Source organism: Thermobia domestica, chromosome 2, assembly GCF_964235325.1.
Source record: "Thermobia domestica chromosome 2, izTheDome1.hap1.1, whole genome shotgun sequence".
Classification (NCBI taxonomy): Eukaryota; Metazoa; Arthropoda; class Insecta; order Zygentoma; family Lepismatidae; genus Thermobia; species Thermobia domestica.
The window spans coordinates 35,672,324-35,692,543 of record NC_137455.1 but is presented as its reverse complement, the minus strand read 5'-3'; the positions used below and the strand labels follow the sequence as shown (position 1 = coordinate 35,692,543).

At 35.0% G+C, this 20,220-nt stretch overlaps 1 protein-coding gene across 2 annotated transcripts in view; it reads left to right on the top strand.

Moving 5' to 3' along the window:
* LOC145679667 (piezo-type mechanosensitive ion channel component-like) overlaps positions 1-20,220 on the top strand; it is a 215,593-nt gene that overhangs the window by 111,110 nt on the left and 84,263 nt on the right. For both annotated transcript variants that reach the window (XM_081750243.1, XM_081750242.1), the window contains exon 10: positions 14,905-15,063. In XM_081750243.1, the coding sequence (XP_081606369.1) occupies positions 14,905-15,063 (159 nt within the window). The remainder of the gene's footprint in view (positions 1-14,904; positions 15,064-20,220) is intronic.

Genomic DNA, 20,220 nt, shown 5'->3' with positions numbered 1-20,220 from the left:
AAGTATTTGGGACACCAAATCTATGTATCAAATGCCATGTGAAGCAGTTAGCTGATCCCTTAATAGCATTAACATAATAAGAATACCTGAAGCTAATTTGACTTAGGTGAAGAACCAAATATGAAAGCGTCACCATTTGTTGTTTGAAGTGTATACGTGCACTACGAGCCAAAACAAATGCCTGGGACGGGTGATCTGATACACCCTGTATACATGTTACTTTAAAATTTCTGCAAAATTTCTAAAATGGGTTAAGTGAAATAACATCTGAGGTTTGAAAACATTTCTTTTAGTTTCAAACAGTAATCAGTTCTTTTAAAATAAAACGTTTACTTTCCTTTAAATGGATGAATATGCAACTGAGGTAAACTGTATGGCGTTTTTTTCTTCAAATGTAATTTTCTGTTATGTAAAAGTAAAGCGTTGACTTTCATTTATATATCTACAGAATACTTCAAAAGTGCTGTAATATACAAGAAATTGGTAAAACTGAATTTGCGCTGAAAATATGTGAGAACAGAATTTTTACAATTTTAAACATTATGTTCATTTCTGTATATATTAAGTGTTTCCGAGGTTCCCAACATGGTTTCGTTGGGGTGAAAGTCCGTGGCCATAGGAAAAATTGTTAAATATGCATCTCAACTAAAAGTTCATGAGAATAAACGTTTAGCAGTTTCAAGCGTAGGTTTCAATTAAAGCGGGTTGTAGGACATTTTAGAAACCGTATTTACGCGAGTCTAAAACGCCCTCAAATGTGAGACAAAAAACTACTCAGCATTGACTTTTAAGAATGAAAAAGATAAATAAACATGTGAAAATACAATGAAAATTTTTCGTCTTCCATTTTCAGTTTCCAATTTCCGGATAAAACAATTTCCCATTTTTGGAAAATGTGGGTATTCCTAGTACACATTTTTCACAGAATCATGACTAACGAGATTAGCTATCTCCGGCAAAACTCAATCGTTTTCTGCTGTAAATTGGGCCTTACTGACAGTGCAAAATGTAGGCCTAAACTTGCAAACTCGAATGTAAGACACACCTTGATTTTGGGGCTGAAAAATAATTTAAAGTGTGCGTTTTAGGATTGCGTAAATACGGTATTTGAAAATGAAGGGAGGACAGAAGGATAAGACAAGACGCTCAGCCATTCACGATATCCCAAAGGAAAACTACATCGATTTAAGCTGCGACTTTTTCTTCCCCATGATCGTGAATACAAACTAGCATTGTGTGGTCATTTCTTGAACATGGATAAGAATATTGCACTTTGTTATTAGAACATATAAAGAAACCATGGTTCATGCAAGTTGGTGCCCTAGCACACTACGTCTTGGTCATACTAAACTACTTGAACAATAGATTTCAGGCAAACTGTATTGATCGTCAAGGAGCCCGAAGCTTAATTTGAGTTCGATAAACTACGCTTTCTGGGAGTACGGTTAATCTCTGTTGTAATGCAGCGTATAGATTCGCGACGGGGCTCATTTTTGCACGAAAACAAAGGATATATAAGGGAAGCAATTTGCTCAAATTGCCCCCCCCCCCCCCCCGTATTTTCATCCTTTACCATTTCGCTTCAAAACATGGGTAGAATTCAACAGAGGGCACATTGAACAAATGTGCTCTCATCTATGATAAGTGACTTTTTGGACACCCTGTATACAGACTTCATATTTCTTTGCTTCTTGAAATTATTGTCATCTCCTCAAAAATTGTACCCTTATACGTATAGCTTTACTACGAACTTTAATATTTACCTATCATCCTCCGCAACAAAATCTACTTTTTTCTACTTGACACACTCTCTTTAAATCAAATCTCTTTCAGGCTGTTGCTTCGTAATGAACAATTTAATTCAGTCTCATTTTTCATTACAACCTTACGTGCTCATTGACGAGTGTCACATCAGAAGGCAAGTAAAAGTCTTGAAGCCTAAAATACCAATTAATGTATAAAGAAATCTTACTTCCAGTAGTGACAGCAAATGCAATAGTGTTGATTATCCGCATTACTTGAGACCGCGGTTACGCATCTAATTAAACAAGCGTTTGTTTAGCAAAGAAAGTCACTACAGTGCATTGTTACTTTTCATATAATACGTCAAGCTTGAAAAAGTGATGGCGGAATCTCAAGCAACCTTCAAAGCCTTCAAGTATTAGTTTAGACTATCATGTTTACGTTGTTCCAAGGAAAATATATAAAGGAGAAAATGTCTTAACAGTGATCACAAGGAACGATGCATGCTTCAATTCGTTATTTCTGATCACTGTTCAGATGATGTAGGTCAATGAAATATTGACCCACAACCCATTGACCCACCACCCATCGTGACCATGACCCACTGTGATCCACCATCCACCATGACCCACTTCGACAAACCGTGACCCAATATGTCCCACTTCCTAACGTGACACTCTGACCCACTACTCATCAAAACCCATCGTAATCAACTTTAACCCATGATCCACGTCCTCCTGTCCACTGACTAAAGAGTTTACACTTGCAATTAAACAATGCTGTGAAATTATCACTAATCGGAGTTTGAATTTCTACGGTCAATCGCTCAAGCACCGCTCTGTTACAATAAGGTGGATCTGACCTTTACAATATAAAATGGTAAAGTGTTTGTCATGGGTAAAATTACGATGAATTTGAAGTATTATATATAATTATTTCCTTGCTGAATTACAGATACTTTTCAGTGGAAAATAGGATGAAATTTGAAAGTCTCAAATCAAGGTATAGTGGACCAAAGTAAATGTGAAAAAAGATGTAAGGTTTTCCATATAATTAAGTATACAGTGAAAACTTAAGACTTCCATATAATTAAACATACAGTACAAATTGTGTATATATATATATATCTCGCAAACTTATAGCTTCAGTGCCTTGTGCTGAGAAGGCTCCATATAATAAACATAAGATTCAAAAATTATTATATTAGAAAGTAGTGGATATATGATACCACTGCTTTCTAATTATTACTGCTTTCTAATTAATTGAGGATGTATGTTTTGTGTCTCAATTAATAATTATTTCTTAAATTTTTCTCAACTAATATCGATCGTTTTTGATTAGTTTTACAAATCAGCCCACTACCAATTTCCCATATATAGAAAGTCTTCCCCATAGAAGAGAAATTTTAAAACTGCTAGAACAGTTCTGTTTATTTTTAATAAAGAGTTAATATACTGAATTTCACTCCCTAAGTTTAACGACTTGTGAGATACTCAATTTCTCGTAAAAACTTGGACCTCCTCTCCCCTTTTAGTACATGTATTATAATAAAAGTGATATGATAACATCCCAGTTGGGATTAAGGTCTATCTACCAAAATTCATTTTATTTGGCTTTGCAATTTGTCCGTGATCATCACTCAGATATAGTTACATTCGTTTTTATGTAATAATTCATGTATTACAGGTGATTCAAAAATGTATTTTTTCAGTAGTTAGCACGTCTAAAAACTCACAGGCTGTATCTCGAAAGCCAGGTAGTAAGTCCTATTGTTGTTACAACAGTTACAAATATCAATATCCAAAATACCTGAAGTTATTTTCTCACATAGATATACTCATCTCAGATAAGTAAGCAGAAACAAAATGAAAAAGGAATAAAATGGAGACCTTGAAAGTGAAACACAGAAACATTCAGAAGTGTTCAGAAGATGCTGTCTACTATGGACTGAATAGAGTGAGTCAGTCGGTCTTAGTGTGTCGGTGAGTCAGAGTGGGTCACGGTGGGTGGTAGGTAGCAGTGGGTCACGTCCTGCTGACCACGACCCACTGACCCACTCACAAATCTTGACCCACTGACCTATTCCATCTCTGGTGCAGACATTATATTCTTTGGGGACTTTCCTTGAAAAAAAAATCATCATAGTCCAAGTCTTCAAAAGTGTGAAGGCTGATTGAGATTCAGACATCACTTCAACAAACCAGAAAACAACATACAGTAATCACAAGAATGTTCATTGAATTTGCGTAGTGAGGACAACATAATTAAAATTTCGTACTCATCAAGAGTACTCGAGAAAAGTATAAATAAGTCATGAGAGCTGTCAACGGAACAACTCTCTTTTTCTTCGGTCGGGGTAAAATAGGAATAGTTTATCAAGTTGAATGTGAATGTTCAACTTTCTAAATTAAAACATTCTGATTTGCTCAGTGATGATATTAATGTATATTAAGTAAGCAAAGCTTGTAATATGTAAAATGTCACAGACATTATCACAAAGACATACTGGAAGTGAAAATACAAGTATTGATAAATTACTTTCTTATTGGAAAAAGTTTCTTGAATTTACACACAGTATGAAAGATTATAAGTTACTTTGAATAAAACCGTCAGTAATAGAACTTAATTACTTGACCAATAATTATGTAGTAATGTTTGTACTAAATTGTTTTGAGAACCAACTTACACCATTTATTTTAACACCAGTAAAAAACAAATAATAATTAAGGAGGAAAATGAGTGTTAGAACAACGAGGAAGAGTTGTACCTAAACACATGAAATTACTCGTACTTTTACAGAAGCTCGAAAGCAGTTGACTGTACCAGTAAATATATCAGCACAATCTTCCTGTCTTTACCCAACAATGAAAAATTAAAATTACCCTTACCAATTTCAACCTAGAGATGACAAATGTTCAGAGAAAGAAGTTCATATCTCATTTAAGGGCTTGATTGTGCCAACGTTTTAAAGTTATTTGCCTTTCTCATTGTTAAAGCATGCCATACACCATGAATGAGCTCGGTATTCCGTTTTTTAGGCACTTCGTTCGAATTTTTTACATGTCAACAGAGTTTTTTTTTTTTTTTAATACCGTCAACCATCGCGTAACTAGAGATTTCGGCGCCCGTTGTGAAGTAGAATTCGGCACCCAGTACAGACACCTTACCAAGCTTTCTTTTTTTTTACATAAGAAAAGCAGCTTTTGTTATTATACTACACTGAATTTTTATTACAACAGCCAAAAGCGATCATTATGTATTCTTTTACAAATAAGAGCTGCTTTCAAGAGGTTTATTTAGGAATTTTTGTTAAACTTGACAAAATCCCTTTGGTTTTATACAAATCCACTTTGAGAACAGTTAAGGAAACTTACAGTACAACTATTTGCAATATTCCATACTATCGATAAGAAATGATATTTCAGTACAGTAGAAACTATGTGCTTTTAAAATGTTCAAAATGAATTATAGCATTAATTTCCAGTAATAATTGTAAACTTTTGTAATTTTATTCTGTAGGTAAATAGGATTTTAAGTTCAATTCTTTTACGATAAAAAAATATTTTGTGAAATGTAATGAACATTTAGAAGCAGCCTTCTTTGCGAATTTCTCAATATTGATCTATGGAGCTAAAGAATATGTTTAATGCTGTAATTCAAATCCAAAATATAGTTCTCTGCAACATTTTAAAATAATAGTAATTATTTAATCTCTTAATGAATAGAAGTTCTGAATTTAAGGTTGCTTATTATTAATTAACATATTAAAAATACACTAACACACATACACACATATATATTATATATCTGTATACGTTTGGTATGTGTGCTGACAGAAAAACCACAAAACTAGATACGTATGTACAAAAGAAAATATCCTGGCGATACAAGTGGTTGATGGAGAAATGATTCCAACAAATCCTTCAAATTGGAAGCATTTGATATTGCCTATGAAAGGAATAAAACAATACACTGGTAGTGATCAGTCTTTGAAAACGAGGAAATTCGCTGACTCCTTTTTTAAAACTACTTGAAGTTCGAAAGTGTTATTATTCCTTTTGTTTACTACAATTTTTATATTCCCGCGCAAACAGCAACTTGCATGTCCTCTCGTGTCTCTTCACTCCTTTCATTATCATATCTTCATTCTCACAGAAACATTAATCCCATTGGGTAGAAAAGCATGATTAAGTAAGCAAACTCATCACCATCAACGTATTTCAGACTCAGACTTTGACTGTTTCTGATTTTGAAAACGCTCTTGAGTACATTATAAATTATTACTTAGCACCTTATATATATCTCATCGTCATTAAAAATCATATACAGCAATAACTTTCTTTAAGTGCTAACGTGTAACACTTCCCAAGTGTAACACTCCGATTTTGATAAAATTTGGCAGATAGATATTACACATGAAATAAATGAATACGTATTTTCTATTTACGGAAAAACAGTTTTAGTATGCAGAAGCCACAACCCAAAATTTTGAAAGTTGGCGCTCGAAAGGCAAGAAGAAGTGGAACGAAGTAAATGAAATTATGCATAGATACCGTAGAATTAAAACGAAGGAATACGTATTTTGTATTTTTTTTTTTAAAAAAATAATAATAATAAAAATAAAAATAAAATAAAACAGGTGGGTGGGGCACAGACCTTTCCAAACTTTTGATTACGAAATATCAAAAGTGCGAATAAGTATATATTAGAAGTGCCTAAAGGATAAGGAGAATTACTACAACACTTTGTGTAGGGACAATAGGCAAAAAAATAAGCGAACACGTGTTTGTAGTTTCTGCGGAAAAATAGTGTTGGGCCAAGGCCCCTCCAAAGAAAGTAAATATTACATCAGAAGCGCAAGAAGGAGTGGACCGACCCGAATGAAATTGTGTGTAGATATTGTATATGTAAAATAAAGCAATTTGTGTTCCCTAAGTGTCCCTTACTGATTTGCTTCAAATTTGCACATCAACAGTAAACAGAAAATAAATTGACACGTGTTTTTATTTATGGTAAAAACACTGTAAGGATTAAAGGCGCACCCTGAAATACTATAAAATACGCCATATTTAGAAAAAACTAGTGTGAAAATAGTGAAATTTTACCAATAGATAGATTACCTAAAAGTAGGAATCAGTACAGTGAATTTCGAGTGTTTCGTGTTTCTGCCCTTAAAAGTTCAAGTTCAAAGACTGAAGTTAGCGCCCCCTAGCTACTTGCGAAACACGTATTGCCTTATTTTACATATACAAGATCTATGTATAATTTCATTCGCTTCGGTCCACTCCTTCCTGCGCTTCTGCTTAATTATGTATTTTTTTAGAAGAGGACCTTGGCATCCACACAGTTTTTCCGCACAAACTACAAAACACAGGTTAGCTTATTTTTGTGTATTGTTTCTTAACATACTTTCGTTGCGATTCTCTATGTAATTTAAGCACTTCGAAAGTATACTCATTAGCACTTTTCATATTTCGTAATAAAATATTTGGAAGGGTCTTTGCCCCACCCATTTATTTCTTTGTTTCAGGAAAATATGAAACAAGTATTCCCTCATTTTACATCTATTAGGTACAATATCTGTGTACAATTTCATTCACTTCGGTCCACTTCATACTACGTTCGGACGTCAACTTTCGAAATATTGGGTATAGGCTTTGGTTCCCAATAATTGTTTCTCCAGAGAAAATTAAAAAAAAAAAAAAAAAACACGTATTCGTGTATTTTATGTGTAGTATCTAACTGCCAAATTTTATCAAAATTGGAGTGTTACAGTTGTATCAAAGTGTATCAAAACCGACAACAACATTGATTTGATAGGGCGTCAATAATTTGTAAATCATTTCTAGCACTTTTTCTTTCTTTTTGCTCGTTCCGCGCTTTCTAGCCATCAGCGCCCGGGACAAGCGCCCCGCGCGTACCCTTCTAGCTACGGCTCTGCGGGAAACGGATCCGAGATTTAAGGAAACTAGTATAAAACGATTGACAATTTTCTCATAAATGGATATAAAACATTTTTAAACTTCTGCCAGTAACTTTCGGCTTGTATTATGTGAAAGTGGCCCAAAGATACCCAACACTGCTTGTAAAAGTATTTGACACCCCACACGATTAATATGTATGATAATAGTTGAAACAACGTATTATAATAATTATTTGTAGATAGTCACATGTATTCTATGTACAAGCTAAAAAACATTATTACTTTTTCTTATCGTCTTGTATATTGCTATATAAAATATTCTGTCAGTTTTTTTTAGTTATTTTTTAATCATTGTTTGATTCCTTCATTCATGTTGTTTCTCCTAGCTTCCGAAACCGTGATAAATCTCTCTATCCGCAAACAGAACAAAGTGCATGCACGAGCCAATGGTGAGCATAGCTGCCAACTGCGAAATGCGAACTTCCGGTGGTCCAACGCGCCTTGATGTAAATAGAACTATACGCTCGACAAGCTATACGCTCGCGACTGTCGCGCACCTGCCGATGAAACCCTGAACTGCAGTTATACAAAAAAAAGTTATCTCAGCACCGTTGGGACCACCAACGTCAATTTTCAAAGTTGATTTCTACGCACTAGTGGTGGTGAGAGGAGACCATCTAACACGGTTCTCCACTGGACGACCATATAGTGTCGCCTGATCGACCAGGTCGCCTGATGAAATGCAAATCGCCAATGTATGGTAGTTCCATCGGTATCAGGATAAATATATATATATATATATATATATATATATATATATATATATATATTATAAAGCACTGTATTAATAGCTAAAATGGCTGTGACCTCCTAAAGTTAACCTACACAGAAGAATGCAATATTACATATAACATACGATTTTTGAAGGTACTAAAAGTTGATTATGCCAAGAAAGCATTGTACAGGGTTTGTCCGTAAAGTAATAGGACTGAATCGATTTTTTAAAAAAAATATTGAGCCAATCGTTACAATTCTTTAAAAACTTTCAAAATAGGCTCCTTCTGCTTCGATGCAGCGCTGCCAGCGCGATTTCCAAGCATTGAAGGCGTCACGGAAGCCATTCTCCGGAATAGCCTTGAGAGCCGCGGTGCAAGCTGCTTGGATCCCCTCTGTCGTCTCAAAATGCTTGCCTTTCATCGGGCGTTTCAGGCGAGGAAACAAAAATAAGTCCGGGGGGCCACATCTGGGCTGTAGGCGGCTGCGGAAGCGTTGGGATACCGACCTTGGTCAGGTAGCTGTTCACAAGAAAGGCGGTGTGAGCCGGGGCATTGTCGTGGTGCAGCTTCCAGTCGGCTCCGATGTCTGGTCGGACCCGATTGACCCTTGAGCACTTCGACGTAAAACTTGGCGTTGACGGTTTGTCCAGGAGGAACAAATTCATGGTAAACGATGCCTTTGATGTCAAAAAAGACAATGAGCATCGTTTTAACTTTGGATTTGCTCATTCTTCCCTTTTTTGGGCGAGGAGACGCCGGCGTGTGCCACTCGGAAGATTGCCTCTTTGTCTCGGGATCATACTCAAAGATCCATGATTCGTCACCTGTGATTACGTTATTCAAAAATTGGGGGTCACTTTCACACATGTTTAAATTTTCTTGGCACAATTCCACTCGCCGCAATTTCTGGTCGTCAGTGAGCACTTTTGGGACAGTCGTCGCGCACACCTTGCGCATGTTCAAATGCTCCGTCACAATTTCATGAACCACAGTTTTTTGTAAATTTAACATCTGGGTAATTAAACGAATACTTAGTAAACGGTCTGAGTTCAAAACTTCGCGCACACGAGTCACATTGTCGGTGTTTGTCGAAGTCGAAGGTCTTCCAGCACGGTCTTCGTCGGCGACCTCTTCCCGGCCCTCCGAAAAGGTCTTGTGCCACCGAAACACACCATTTCTTGCTAAAGCATCATCTGGGTAAGCCTGCTTGATCATATCAAACGTGTCTGTCGCAGATTTACCGAGTTTAACACAGAATTTAATCGCGTACCTCTGCTCTAACGAACGCTGCATTTTCGGTTTGCACCACTCACAGAAACACGTCGCGCGAAAAAGCCTGTCCTGACTCTCCGTGTGCTCGGAGACAACTGACCAGCCGCTCGTTCGTTAGCTAGGAATGGCCTCTACCGGATCCAGTCGGTGCGCGCACGCTCCGAAGTACAGTCATGAAGGAATAAAATCAGTCCTATTACTTCCCGGACAAACCCTGTATATGTAATGAATGTATCGTAAAACCTCTATTATAAATCTGCACCATGATAAGTATTGAGGTTGAAGTATTTCGCGTTTACGAACTTGGCACACCTTGGAACATTTTTCGAGCGAATATTCTTTTTCCCTGCATAAAATGCTGTATTTATATCTACCCTCTTAATATTAGCTGCGTGAATGAATGCAACGTACCTGTAGAATACGATGTTTGAAAATACTAGGACTCGATTATGTTAAAAAAAAAAAAAAAAAAGGCAGGGTATATGTGTAATATATTTCTAGTTGGACTCTATTGTAAGTTTGTACCATATCCTAGTTTGCCAATAATGAATATTTGAGTATACCGAACTAAGTTTGTGCTAATAAGAACAGAATTAATTGACGTAATACTTAAATACCTATATTAAAGCGGTAAGTATCAATTGCGGTATAACCTCTGAAATAATATTCGCTTCACTGGAAATAGTCATAAATAAACTTCCCGAATCAATTACTCGTATCAACCGTAATATCTTCAATATCTCAATACTTTATGGTAGAAACCTTTTTTCATTTCATTTCATTAATTTCATTTTATTTTCATACATAAGTCATATATGAAGCTCGAAGAAAGACGAGCGTATGAATCGGACACGTCAATAAATAGATACAAAGAAATAGTTATTACATACTAAAAAACAATAACGCTATGGTGTTATACGAGACAAAATTACACTATACAATCTACAAGCTGCATTTAGCAGACAGGTATTCATCTACTGAATAAAAATAATTTCCCAATAGATACTTCGTTGTAACTGAGTTAAATACATTCATTGACTCAATGTTACGAATAAATTTAGGGAGGTTATTACCGGTATATAATGTTGGACCTAAGTATATGTGGCCGTTTAGAAACAATGCTGTATAGTGATTTTGAATGTGGAGATTTTCCCTTGCCAAGCTATCAAATGAACAGTAACGAACTTACAACGTAAGGGGATTTTCCTCCCTTATTCTCGATGAATTGCAACTCAAACTAATAGGGTTCTGCGAATGAAAGAAAATTACCTGCCAAGTCTCTTTTGTTAGATGGCAACAGTGCGTCATTGCTTTTAGTGAGTATTCTGTGTGTAACGAGAAAACTAGAAGGTAAAAGAAACGTGTACGCATCCACAAAAAAATACATTAAAATATTAATAGCTCATTTACGTATGGTTACATGTACGTCACATCCTACAAACCCGATCAACGATAACATCTTTAAAGTCGGGTGTTTTACAAGAGTTATCGTGGAACAGACAGACACTCAAATAAACATCGAGTAGAATGGTAGAAGCTTCACTAACGCTCACCTCAGTTACTTTTTATATTTAAATAATGAAGCCATTATTATCCACAATTGAAAAAAAATGAAATGAAATCTTTGAGTTTTACGTCCCACGATTATGCTGGTTAGGCTAAAGGAGACGGTGATGATGAGTAATGAATGAAATGGTGGAATGAAGATAGTGGGAGGAAACGGGAGAACCCCGAGGAAACCCACGCACACGGTGTTTGTCCACCACAAAGTTCACTTGGCGGTGGCTGGGATCAAACCCAGGAGACCTTGCGATTAATCATTAATGTTTATTTAGAATAGAATATAAAAGAATATTTTATTTACAAGCAATAGACAATGTCCGAATGAGATATACATATAGATACAGATATAAGAAAAAGTAATCATAACATACAGACAATCAGTTGCTAGATAATAGTATAATGAACAACCTAAAAATATTTAAAATAAAGAGACACTGCAAATTACGACACAGTTTCTTGACATTCACTAAACTCTTGAATTGAGTAAAATGGATTCGCTATTAACCAATCATATAACTTTTTCTTACAGACCTTAAATGGCAGCTGTTGTATGGAGGATGTTAATTTATTAAACAGCTTAGGTACTAAATAACTATTTTTGATCTTCGATAATCTAGTAAAGGGTATATCTTAAGCCTGATAAATAATGGTTTACATTGTTCTTTGTCATGTGTTCCAACAATGGCTTTCTTTCGCAAAACTAGGACATCATGTGCTTGGCTACTGTTACCCCAAAGCAAAATCCCATCCGTTAGTGAAAAAGTGCAAAATATGAATTCCTCATATACTCGTAGGGAACTGTGTCTTTCAGTTTTCTTAACAGAAAGAGCACTCAGGAGAGCTTTGTACATATATATTTGACATGTTGTTCCCAGGTGAGTTGGCTATCTATACATATCAGGGGCGGATCCAGAGGGGGGCGATCGGGGCGATCGCTCCCCCACAAGAGGAAACTCTTATTTTATATATAAATAAACCCATCCATAACAAGTTTGGAGCTCTTAAAAGTAGCAGTATTACCGCCAACCGCCCCCCCCAGAAGTCCGTCCTGGATCCGCCCCTGATACATATACCAAGAAATTTAACCTCAGATTCATCATAGTTTTCTTTATCATTGCAGTGATTGAGACTAAAGGTTACTTTTTCTGTTTTATCTCGATTTAGCACAAAATCATTGCTTTCAAACCAGGTCGCTGCCTCTGTTAATGCGCCTTGAGCTTCTATATATACTTCTTCGAAGCTTGTATTTATGTTAAGTAGGGTAGTGTCATCCGCGTATAGAATTGATGTGTTATTAGTATTTAGAGACAAATCATTATCATTATTAAAAATAATACCGGACCCAGAACAGAACCCTGCGGCACCCATATTTTACTTTTAAGATGATTGAATGCATGTTGTTAACACTAGCTATCTGTTTACGTTCATTTAAATAGGATTTTATAAAATTTAAACTGCTTCTATGGAATACGTAATACATTAATTTACCACTAATTTATCTAATTTATGATCTACACAATCAAATGCTTTACTTAAATCGCAGAATGTAACTAGAGCAAAACCCTTATTTTCAAAAACTTCATATTTTTTTTTTTCGTTAGTGATTCTACTGCATCAGTTGTGGCTTTCCCAGGCCTGAATCCGAATTGAGCTTCCAGAATTATATTTTACTCAGTCATATATTTATATAGCTGATCTTTAACAATAGTTTCCATAATTTTAGAAGAAACCGGAATAAGAGATATTGGACAGTAATTAGACTAACACGAACGATCTTCCGTTTTGTATATAGGAATAACTTTGGTTATTTTAAGTGCTTTAGGAAAAATACCTTGAGAGAAACATTTATTAAAGCATATTGTAAGGGGTTTCGCAATGTGATTAATGATAGCTTTTATAAGGTTGCTCGATATGTCAAATATATCCTTACTGTCAGAAGTTTTCATTTTTTTCACTACTTTTATGACATCATCAGGGCTAACGTGGTTAATAACAAAAGGACTATTAAATGGACTATGTTGACTTAAATACTGATACATATTAATATTCGTATCTGCATTGCTTTTCTTGATTTCCTCTACTGAAGTAATAAAATACGTATTAAGGGTATCTGTCGACAGCGTAATTATTGCTATTATTATTACTATTGCTTACCTTGTTGATTATCTTCCATGCAGTTTTGCATTTCTTTTATTTAAACATAATGTAGAGTACTGGTATAGTCTTGTAGAAGATAATGCTGGAATGTAATACGAGGGGGTATCGTAAAGTTTTAATTATCACAGTAAAAAAAAAAAAAAAAAAATCAGAATACAGAGATTGCTGTGATTTGTAGTTGTTAACCCCTTTGTATGCAGTCACCACCCAGATTTACACATTTCTCTCAATGTTCCTTTACTTCACGAATACCGTCATTGTAGAAGTCTGCATATTGCGCTTTAAAGCACTCTTCCTCCTTATGAATGACGTCATCTGTGTTGTCAAAATCGCTACCACACAACGAATTCTTCATTTGGGGAAACAAGAAAAAGTCCCTGGGTGCGAGGTCGGGAAAAGAAGGCGTATGCTGTAATACCTAGAAGCCACACGACCTTGCTTTGTCGACAACAACTTCAAATGTATGAGCTGGTACTTCTGAAAAGGTGTCAGCAAATGAGGAACTCAGTGCGCAGACATCTTAGACATGTGATTTCATCATGGATAATTTTCCACATACTGCGATAACTGAGACCAGTCTCATTCGTTCATTTAGATGGTTATACGTCTGTCTTCGAGGATTAAACACACCACTGTCTTCATGATGGCCACATCGTTCGTCAGGGATGGTGTTCCATATCTTGTGTCGTCTGGGAGGGACATATGACTAGTTTGAAATTTCCTTTTCCACTTTACAATGGTGTCATAAGATGGATAATCATCGCCATACATAGCCTTCATCTCGGCATGAATTTGTCTGGCATTATTACTCTTCAAATGTAGGAACTTTATCACACTGTAAGCCTCAATGTTATCCATCTTGCACTTTGGTCACTTCTGGCAAACCCTATAAAAAATAACTAGCATTAGGAGCTAATTTCCGTTACATCATGCACATAAGAACCAAACATAACTGACAAAATACCATCATCATATCTTAATAACTTCCTGGTGATAATAAAAACTTTATAATACTTCATAGCACATGAATAAAATAACCTTTGATAAAGTATTCAATCTATACGATTTACTTTCGTCAAATAGAAAGAAAAACAAACAAACAAACAAAAAACGGTTTAAGTAATATAATATGTCATTAAACCCTGAAATACTCACTCCAGAGGAAACTCAGCAGGTAAAAGTGAATTTGGTGAACATTCAAAATAGTTAGCTGAAGACCTATAAATCGCGATGGAATACATGCTTAAATTTTATGCACGAAAGTTAGCTGCTTCTGCATGAATCGCAGCAAACGCCGTGCAAGTCGAGCTCCCACGCCGAATAGTGTGATAACATCCGTTGAAGAAATCAAATTCTCTTCACTTGTTATTGTGATAATTCTGTACTTGTTTATGCATTGCAATGACATTGGTATACCTTAAAATATAATATATGTTTTTTAAGTAGTTATTATTGTTTTTTTTATTCTAGGCACTTCAATACAAATCCTTTGCCCCAAGTATGGTACTTCATAAAATGCATATATTTTTTGTTGTCTGCTTACCAACTTCGTCGTGGTTTTCCTAGTCGTGTCTTAGGAAATTTCTTTTGTAAGAAATACAACTATGTTACTCTAATATGCTTTAGAACGTAAGTATATAAGAACATGGTAAGTGTATATGTATAGATAAAGACGAATGTTAAAAATAATTAAATAAACATATAAGAAAGCAATTAAATTTTCTTGAGTCCCTCTTTATATTTCCAAGTTCAAGGTGCATACAATGCCACAATATAGCATGCATTTGGTAATATTCTTCTAATTTTATACAGGATGTTTCAAAATAACACCGCCAACGTTTGGGAGGTGATTTATGACACCAAGATAAGATGAAAAGTGTAGACCAACCTGGATGCACACACAAATGCTTCCTTTTGGAGTTATAGGCTACCGAAAAAATGAAAAAAATGAACTTTAAAGGTCCATAGCTCCAATTCTATGGGACCTAACATAGTCGGGTCTAGTGTTGTAAAATTGCCGTAAATTTTGAACCTGTTTAGTAAAAAAAAAAAGTTTTTTTTTTCGGAAAATGGGAAAAATTGGGAAAATAACAAAAATCTTTGTATTAGGTTAATTTTACTAGTAATGGAACCGTTTTTATCGAAAGCGTGAAAAATGTGAGTTGAGAAATTTCAATATTGCGAATATTAAAAAAAAAGAAGCATTCGAAAATAAAACTGTTGAAAATTAATAGTCTGCACTTATTTCCTTTATATGCTTTTTAGTCGTTTATTTGTGGTTACGTATTAATTACAGAACTTTTACAGTTGCATACACATCTACCATCATGAAGCGTTTTTGCTGCAACAAATAGGACTCTTGAATTAAACTGAGTTCTTAATGTACTTTTTGATCTGGTGAAATTTTGTTAATTTTAACCAAATTACTTCTTAAAAGAGAGCGCATTTTTATCAAATTTCACTAAATACTCATGCACTAAAACATAAAATTACTATTATTTAATATTCTAATATAGAGTTTCGTATAAATTTTATGTACACAATTTTGTATGTAAACAAATACCTGTTTTCTAGTGCGACAAAAGTAACTTTTCGACCACCAGACCGATCTCGATAAAAGTTTCAACATACATGAGGTTCGGGTGTGAGATGGTTTTTATCATTTCACTTTGAAGATGTAACTTGGAGGAAGGAATGGGAGATATATATTGAAAATGACCAATATTATTGTCGAATCCATAGTTTCTCGGGTTGCTGAGACAAACAGTAACAGTTCCGATGCTGTTTAAATAAAAATTCATTCCCGCAAATAGGGGAGGCGAGAAATATAAAAATGATGGAAAATGACCGATATTAGTGTCGAATAAATAGTTTTCGGTTTCGCCGAGGTGAACAGCGACACTTTCGATGCCGTTTAAATCTAAATTCATCCCCGTAAATTGGGGGAGGGGGAGTTATATATATATATATATATATATATATATATATATATATATATATATATATATATATATATATATATATATATATATATATATGAAAATTATGGAAAATGATCGATATTAGGGTCAAATCCATAGTTTTCGGGGCCGCTGAGATGAACAGTGACACTCGATGGCGTTTAAATCCAAATTTAGCCCCGCAACTTTTGGAGATATATAAAAATGAACGAAAATGACCGATATTAGCGTCAAATCCATAGTTTTTGGGGTCGCTGAAATGAACAGTAACACTTCCGATGCCGTTTAAATTCAAATTTAGTACTTCTAAAGAGGGAGGATGACATGTAAAAGTAATTTAAAATGACTGATACTAATGAGGAATTCATATTTTTTGTGGTCCATAAGTTCATTGGTGACAATTTTGGTACCTTTTATGTCGAAAATGAAATAAATGTATTCTCTCCTGCGAAGAACGGATACTCTGCTAGTCTTTAATAATAATATTCCCGGCGGGAGCTCATATGGTTCAGATTCCACGTTAATCAGTAGGTCCAGGTCTCATATAGCCTTGCTGCTGAACGGGACGTTAAACTCAAAATCAACTCAACTCAACTTAATAATAATAACGAACGGAAGTTTCACATGTTACATTCTTTAATATATTTCTCGGTGCTCAAATTTACGCACTTGTGCGGTGTATGTGTGTATATGTAAATAAGATCATCTCTCTTTTAAGTTGTTCGAAAAATATACAAATAATAAAGAGGGATTTTTACCAGATATCAGAAAACCTAAAAGTAAACTTAAAACTTATTGCTTTTTTTTTTTTTTTCTAATAGCGAAATGTATACATTGTGTATACGCTGCAGACACGTTACAACAAATAAGATTAGCATCAGGGGAAGAAATAGTTTTTAAATTATATTTTCTGGTTTTTGACAGTATTTCCCAATAAAAGATTTTTTCTAATGTGTTCAACATTTCCTGAAATTTTACACAGCACAAGGAAGATACGTATCTCCATAAAATATATATATTTGATTTTAACATACAACTAAAATGATTCTGACCCTGCTATTTTAACACCTCCCTGCCATAAAGCGGGAACTTCATTAGATAATTTAAATGCGTCTATATTAATTAATCTAACCATATTTTAGTATCTTTTGTAGCCATAACTCCATTCTATCACGGTGTTAACTTTAAAGGAGTGGGACACATAAGTTTGTTGCCACAAATTTTCCCTATTCTAACACAAGAAACATAAGTACTCAATGATCTTAACTATAAACTAGTAAATATAAAATAGTTTTCATTTTAAAAGCATAATGTAGTAAACTATTCGAAAATTTCAATTTTTTCCGTTTTTTCCAAGCTCGGGAGAAAACGGTAAAATATTGTTTATTTTACCCAAAATTTTCGGTTCTTTTCCAGGCTTTTACAACACTAGTAGGATCAAGACTACACATAGAAACTAGTATGTGTCCTATTCAAAAATCCGTGTTTCAGAATCCTGCGGTACCGGTAGTTCCGCAACAATTTTTATAGAGGTAGTTAGTGAGTACTACAAATTATGCCCGTAGCCAAACTCCCTCTATAAAAATTGTTGCGTGAGTACCTTTTGATTCTGAAATATGTATTTTTGGATAGCACATATTAGTTCTTAAGTGAATTCTTGACCCGACTACGGTAGGTCTCGTAGTTTTGGAGCTATGGACGTTTAAAGTTCATTTTTTCATATTTTTGTAGAGATGCAAAAAAGCCGGCTTTTTTGAATCGATGGTTTTTTTCACATAAAAAGCCGGCTTTTTTGGGAAAAAAACGAGAATTTTGGAAATTTTGGCTTTTTTAATTTCATGATTTTTCTATCTAAATAGCTTTCTTATAGTACATTCTATAGTTAGATAAGAATTCCATGACCTAAATGCCATTTTTAGCTCTGTAATTCACCATCAAGACGGATGGAGCACATGTTTTACGAATTAAAGCTAACATGAAGAATGTAGTATTTGAGGGCAATTTTACAGGCTATTTAACTTTATTTTAACTTTTAAGTTACCGTAATCGCGGGCTACTTGGACCCTTAAGGGACTACTTGGACTCATACCAAAAACTCGTTTAAAATCCCATATGCAATGCAATAATGAGTGAGTTCAGAGTTAGATCCGTTACATGGGATCAAAATACAGGTGTACACACATTGAAACTAGTTCTGTGGTAGGCTACGATTGAGCAGCATTGGTGAGAAAGGTCGTTGACGAAAAGAGTGTATTTATTTACCGCCAAACTTTTATGTGTGGACACTATTTGCAAGGAAGTGGAACCAATGCCAAGTAAACACATAAGTAGTTACATATAGGTTAATGAAACTGACATGGTAAACTTTCTCATATACAATAAGATGTGTGCGTAATTAGATTATACAGTATATGAAGTGTGTACTTATGACCTGGAAAACATGGATATTTTGTCCCACCACATTTTTGTTATCTTTATCCCCCCCCCCCCCCATCCTTTGTTATCTTTATCAATGAAAAATAAAGGTCTGTTGTCACGTGTCACACAAGTAAGGACTTTTCATTGTTTCCTTAAGGATACCGGTACAAAATGGTACATCAATATAAAAGATTGCCTGCAGGTCGAAAATATGCTGATCTTTCATAACAGCTTGAAGAATATTTACCAGCAATTCAGTCGGGGAAAATGTCGCGAAAAGAAACAGAAGCTCACTTCAAGATAAGTCGTTCCACCAGAGAAAGAAGATTAAAGAACAGGTCAAGGTAGAATCCGGGTCATCTGAAAGTGTTCACTGAAGAAGAAGAATTAGCCTTCGCTAGTCATCTTGATAAAGTTTGTGATTTCGGATTCCTCGTTAATTAACTTTATTTTAGATTTATTGTTAAGTCCTATTTTGCCATGCATGGGAGAACTGTCATTGCTTTCTAAGACAATCTTCCCAGTCGAGATTGAGTGAAGTTATTTTAGAAAATGCACCTCCAGTCAACGACTAGATTCGCTGCTAATATAGATAGGGCTCGTGCAGCTGCAGAAGAAAACGTAATCAGCTATTACAATCATTATATTTGATAGTACCTCTTAACATGTTCTCTTTGTGGTTTGCAGTAAATAAAAAGTGTTGTTCTTGGAACACCTACGTCCTACTTAGTCTCAGAGCAGATTTCAATGGTTTTCTGTAGGAAAATATGGGGGTGGGTTCAAGTAGCCCGAACGCGAGTCTTACTTGGACCCATTTTTTACAGTAATCGCCTGTACTTTGTTTTCAATATATGTAACTAAAACTGTCCTCGATATGTGCAATAAAGCCTGTAGTTCAACTTAATATGGGTTATGACAATAACTTTCGAGTTTTCGTGGATGAAAATAGGCCGAAAGAACGAATTTATTGCAAAATTGGATCCAAGTAGCCCGCATCTACGGTATCGACATTTTTTTTTCTTCTCTAGATCATTTTAGTTTGTCATCCGTGTTTCATTTCTAAGAGCTTAGTACTCTAGCTTCTAGCACAAAAGTTAAACTTACGTTTTTCTATATATCCGTCAAAGCATATGTTTTTCAATATGTCCGTCAAACCGTACTTCCACATTTCTGTTATACTGTAGTTGTGCAATGATTTAGCAATAATTTTCCGGATACAACCTTGAATTCCAATTTATACAAATAATCAGTAGCGGATTTAGAAAAGTACTTTGGGAGGTGCTTGAAGTTTATGAGTACAGGCATAACTAACATTTTGTTTCGTTTATATGTTTAGCAATAATCTTGCGGATACAACCTTGAAGATCATTTTATACTGAGAATCAGTATCGAATTTAGAAAAGTATTT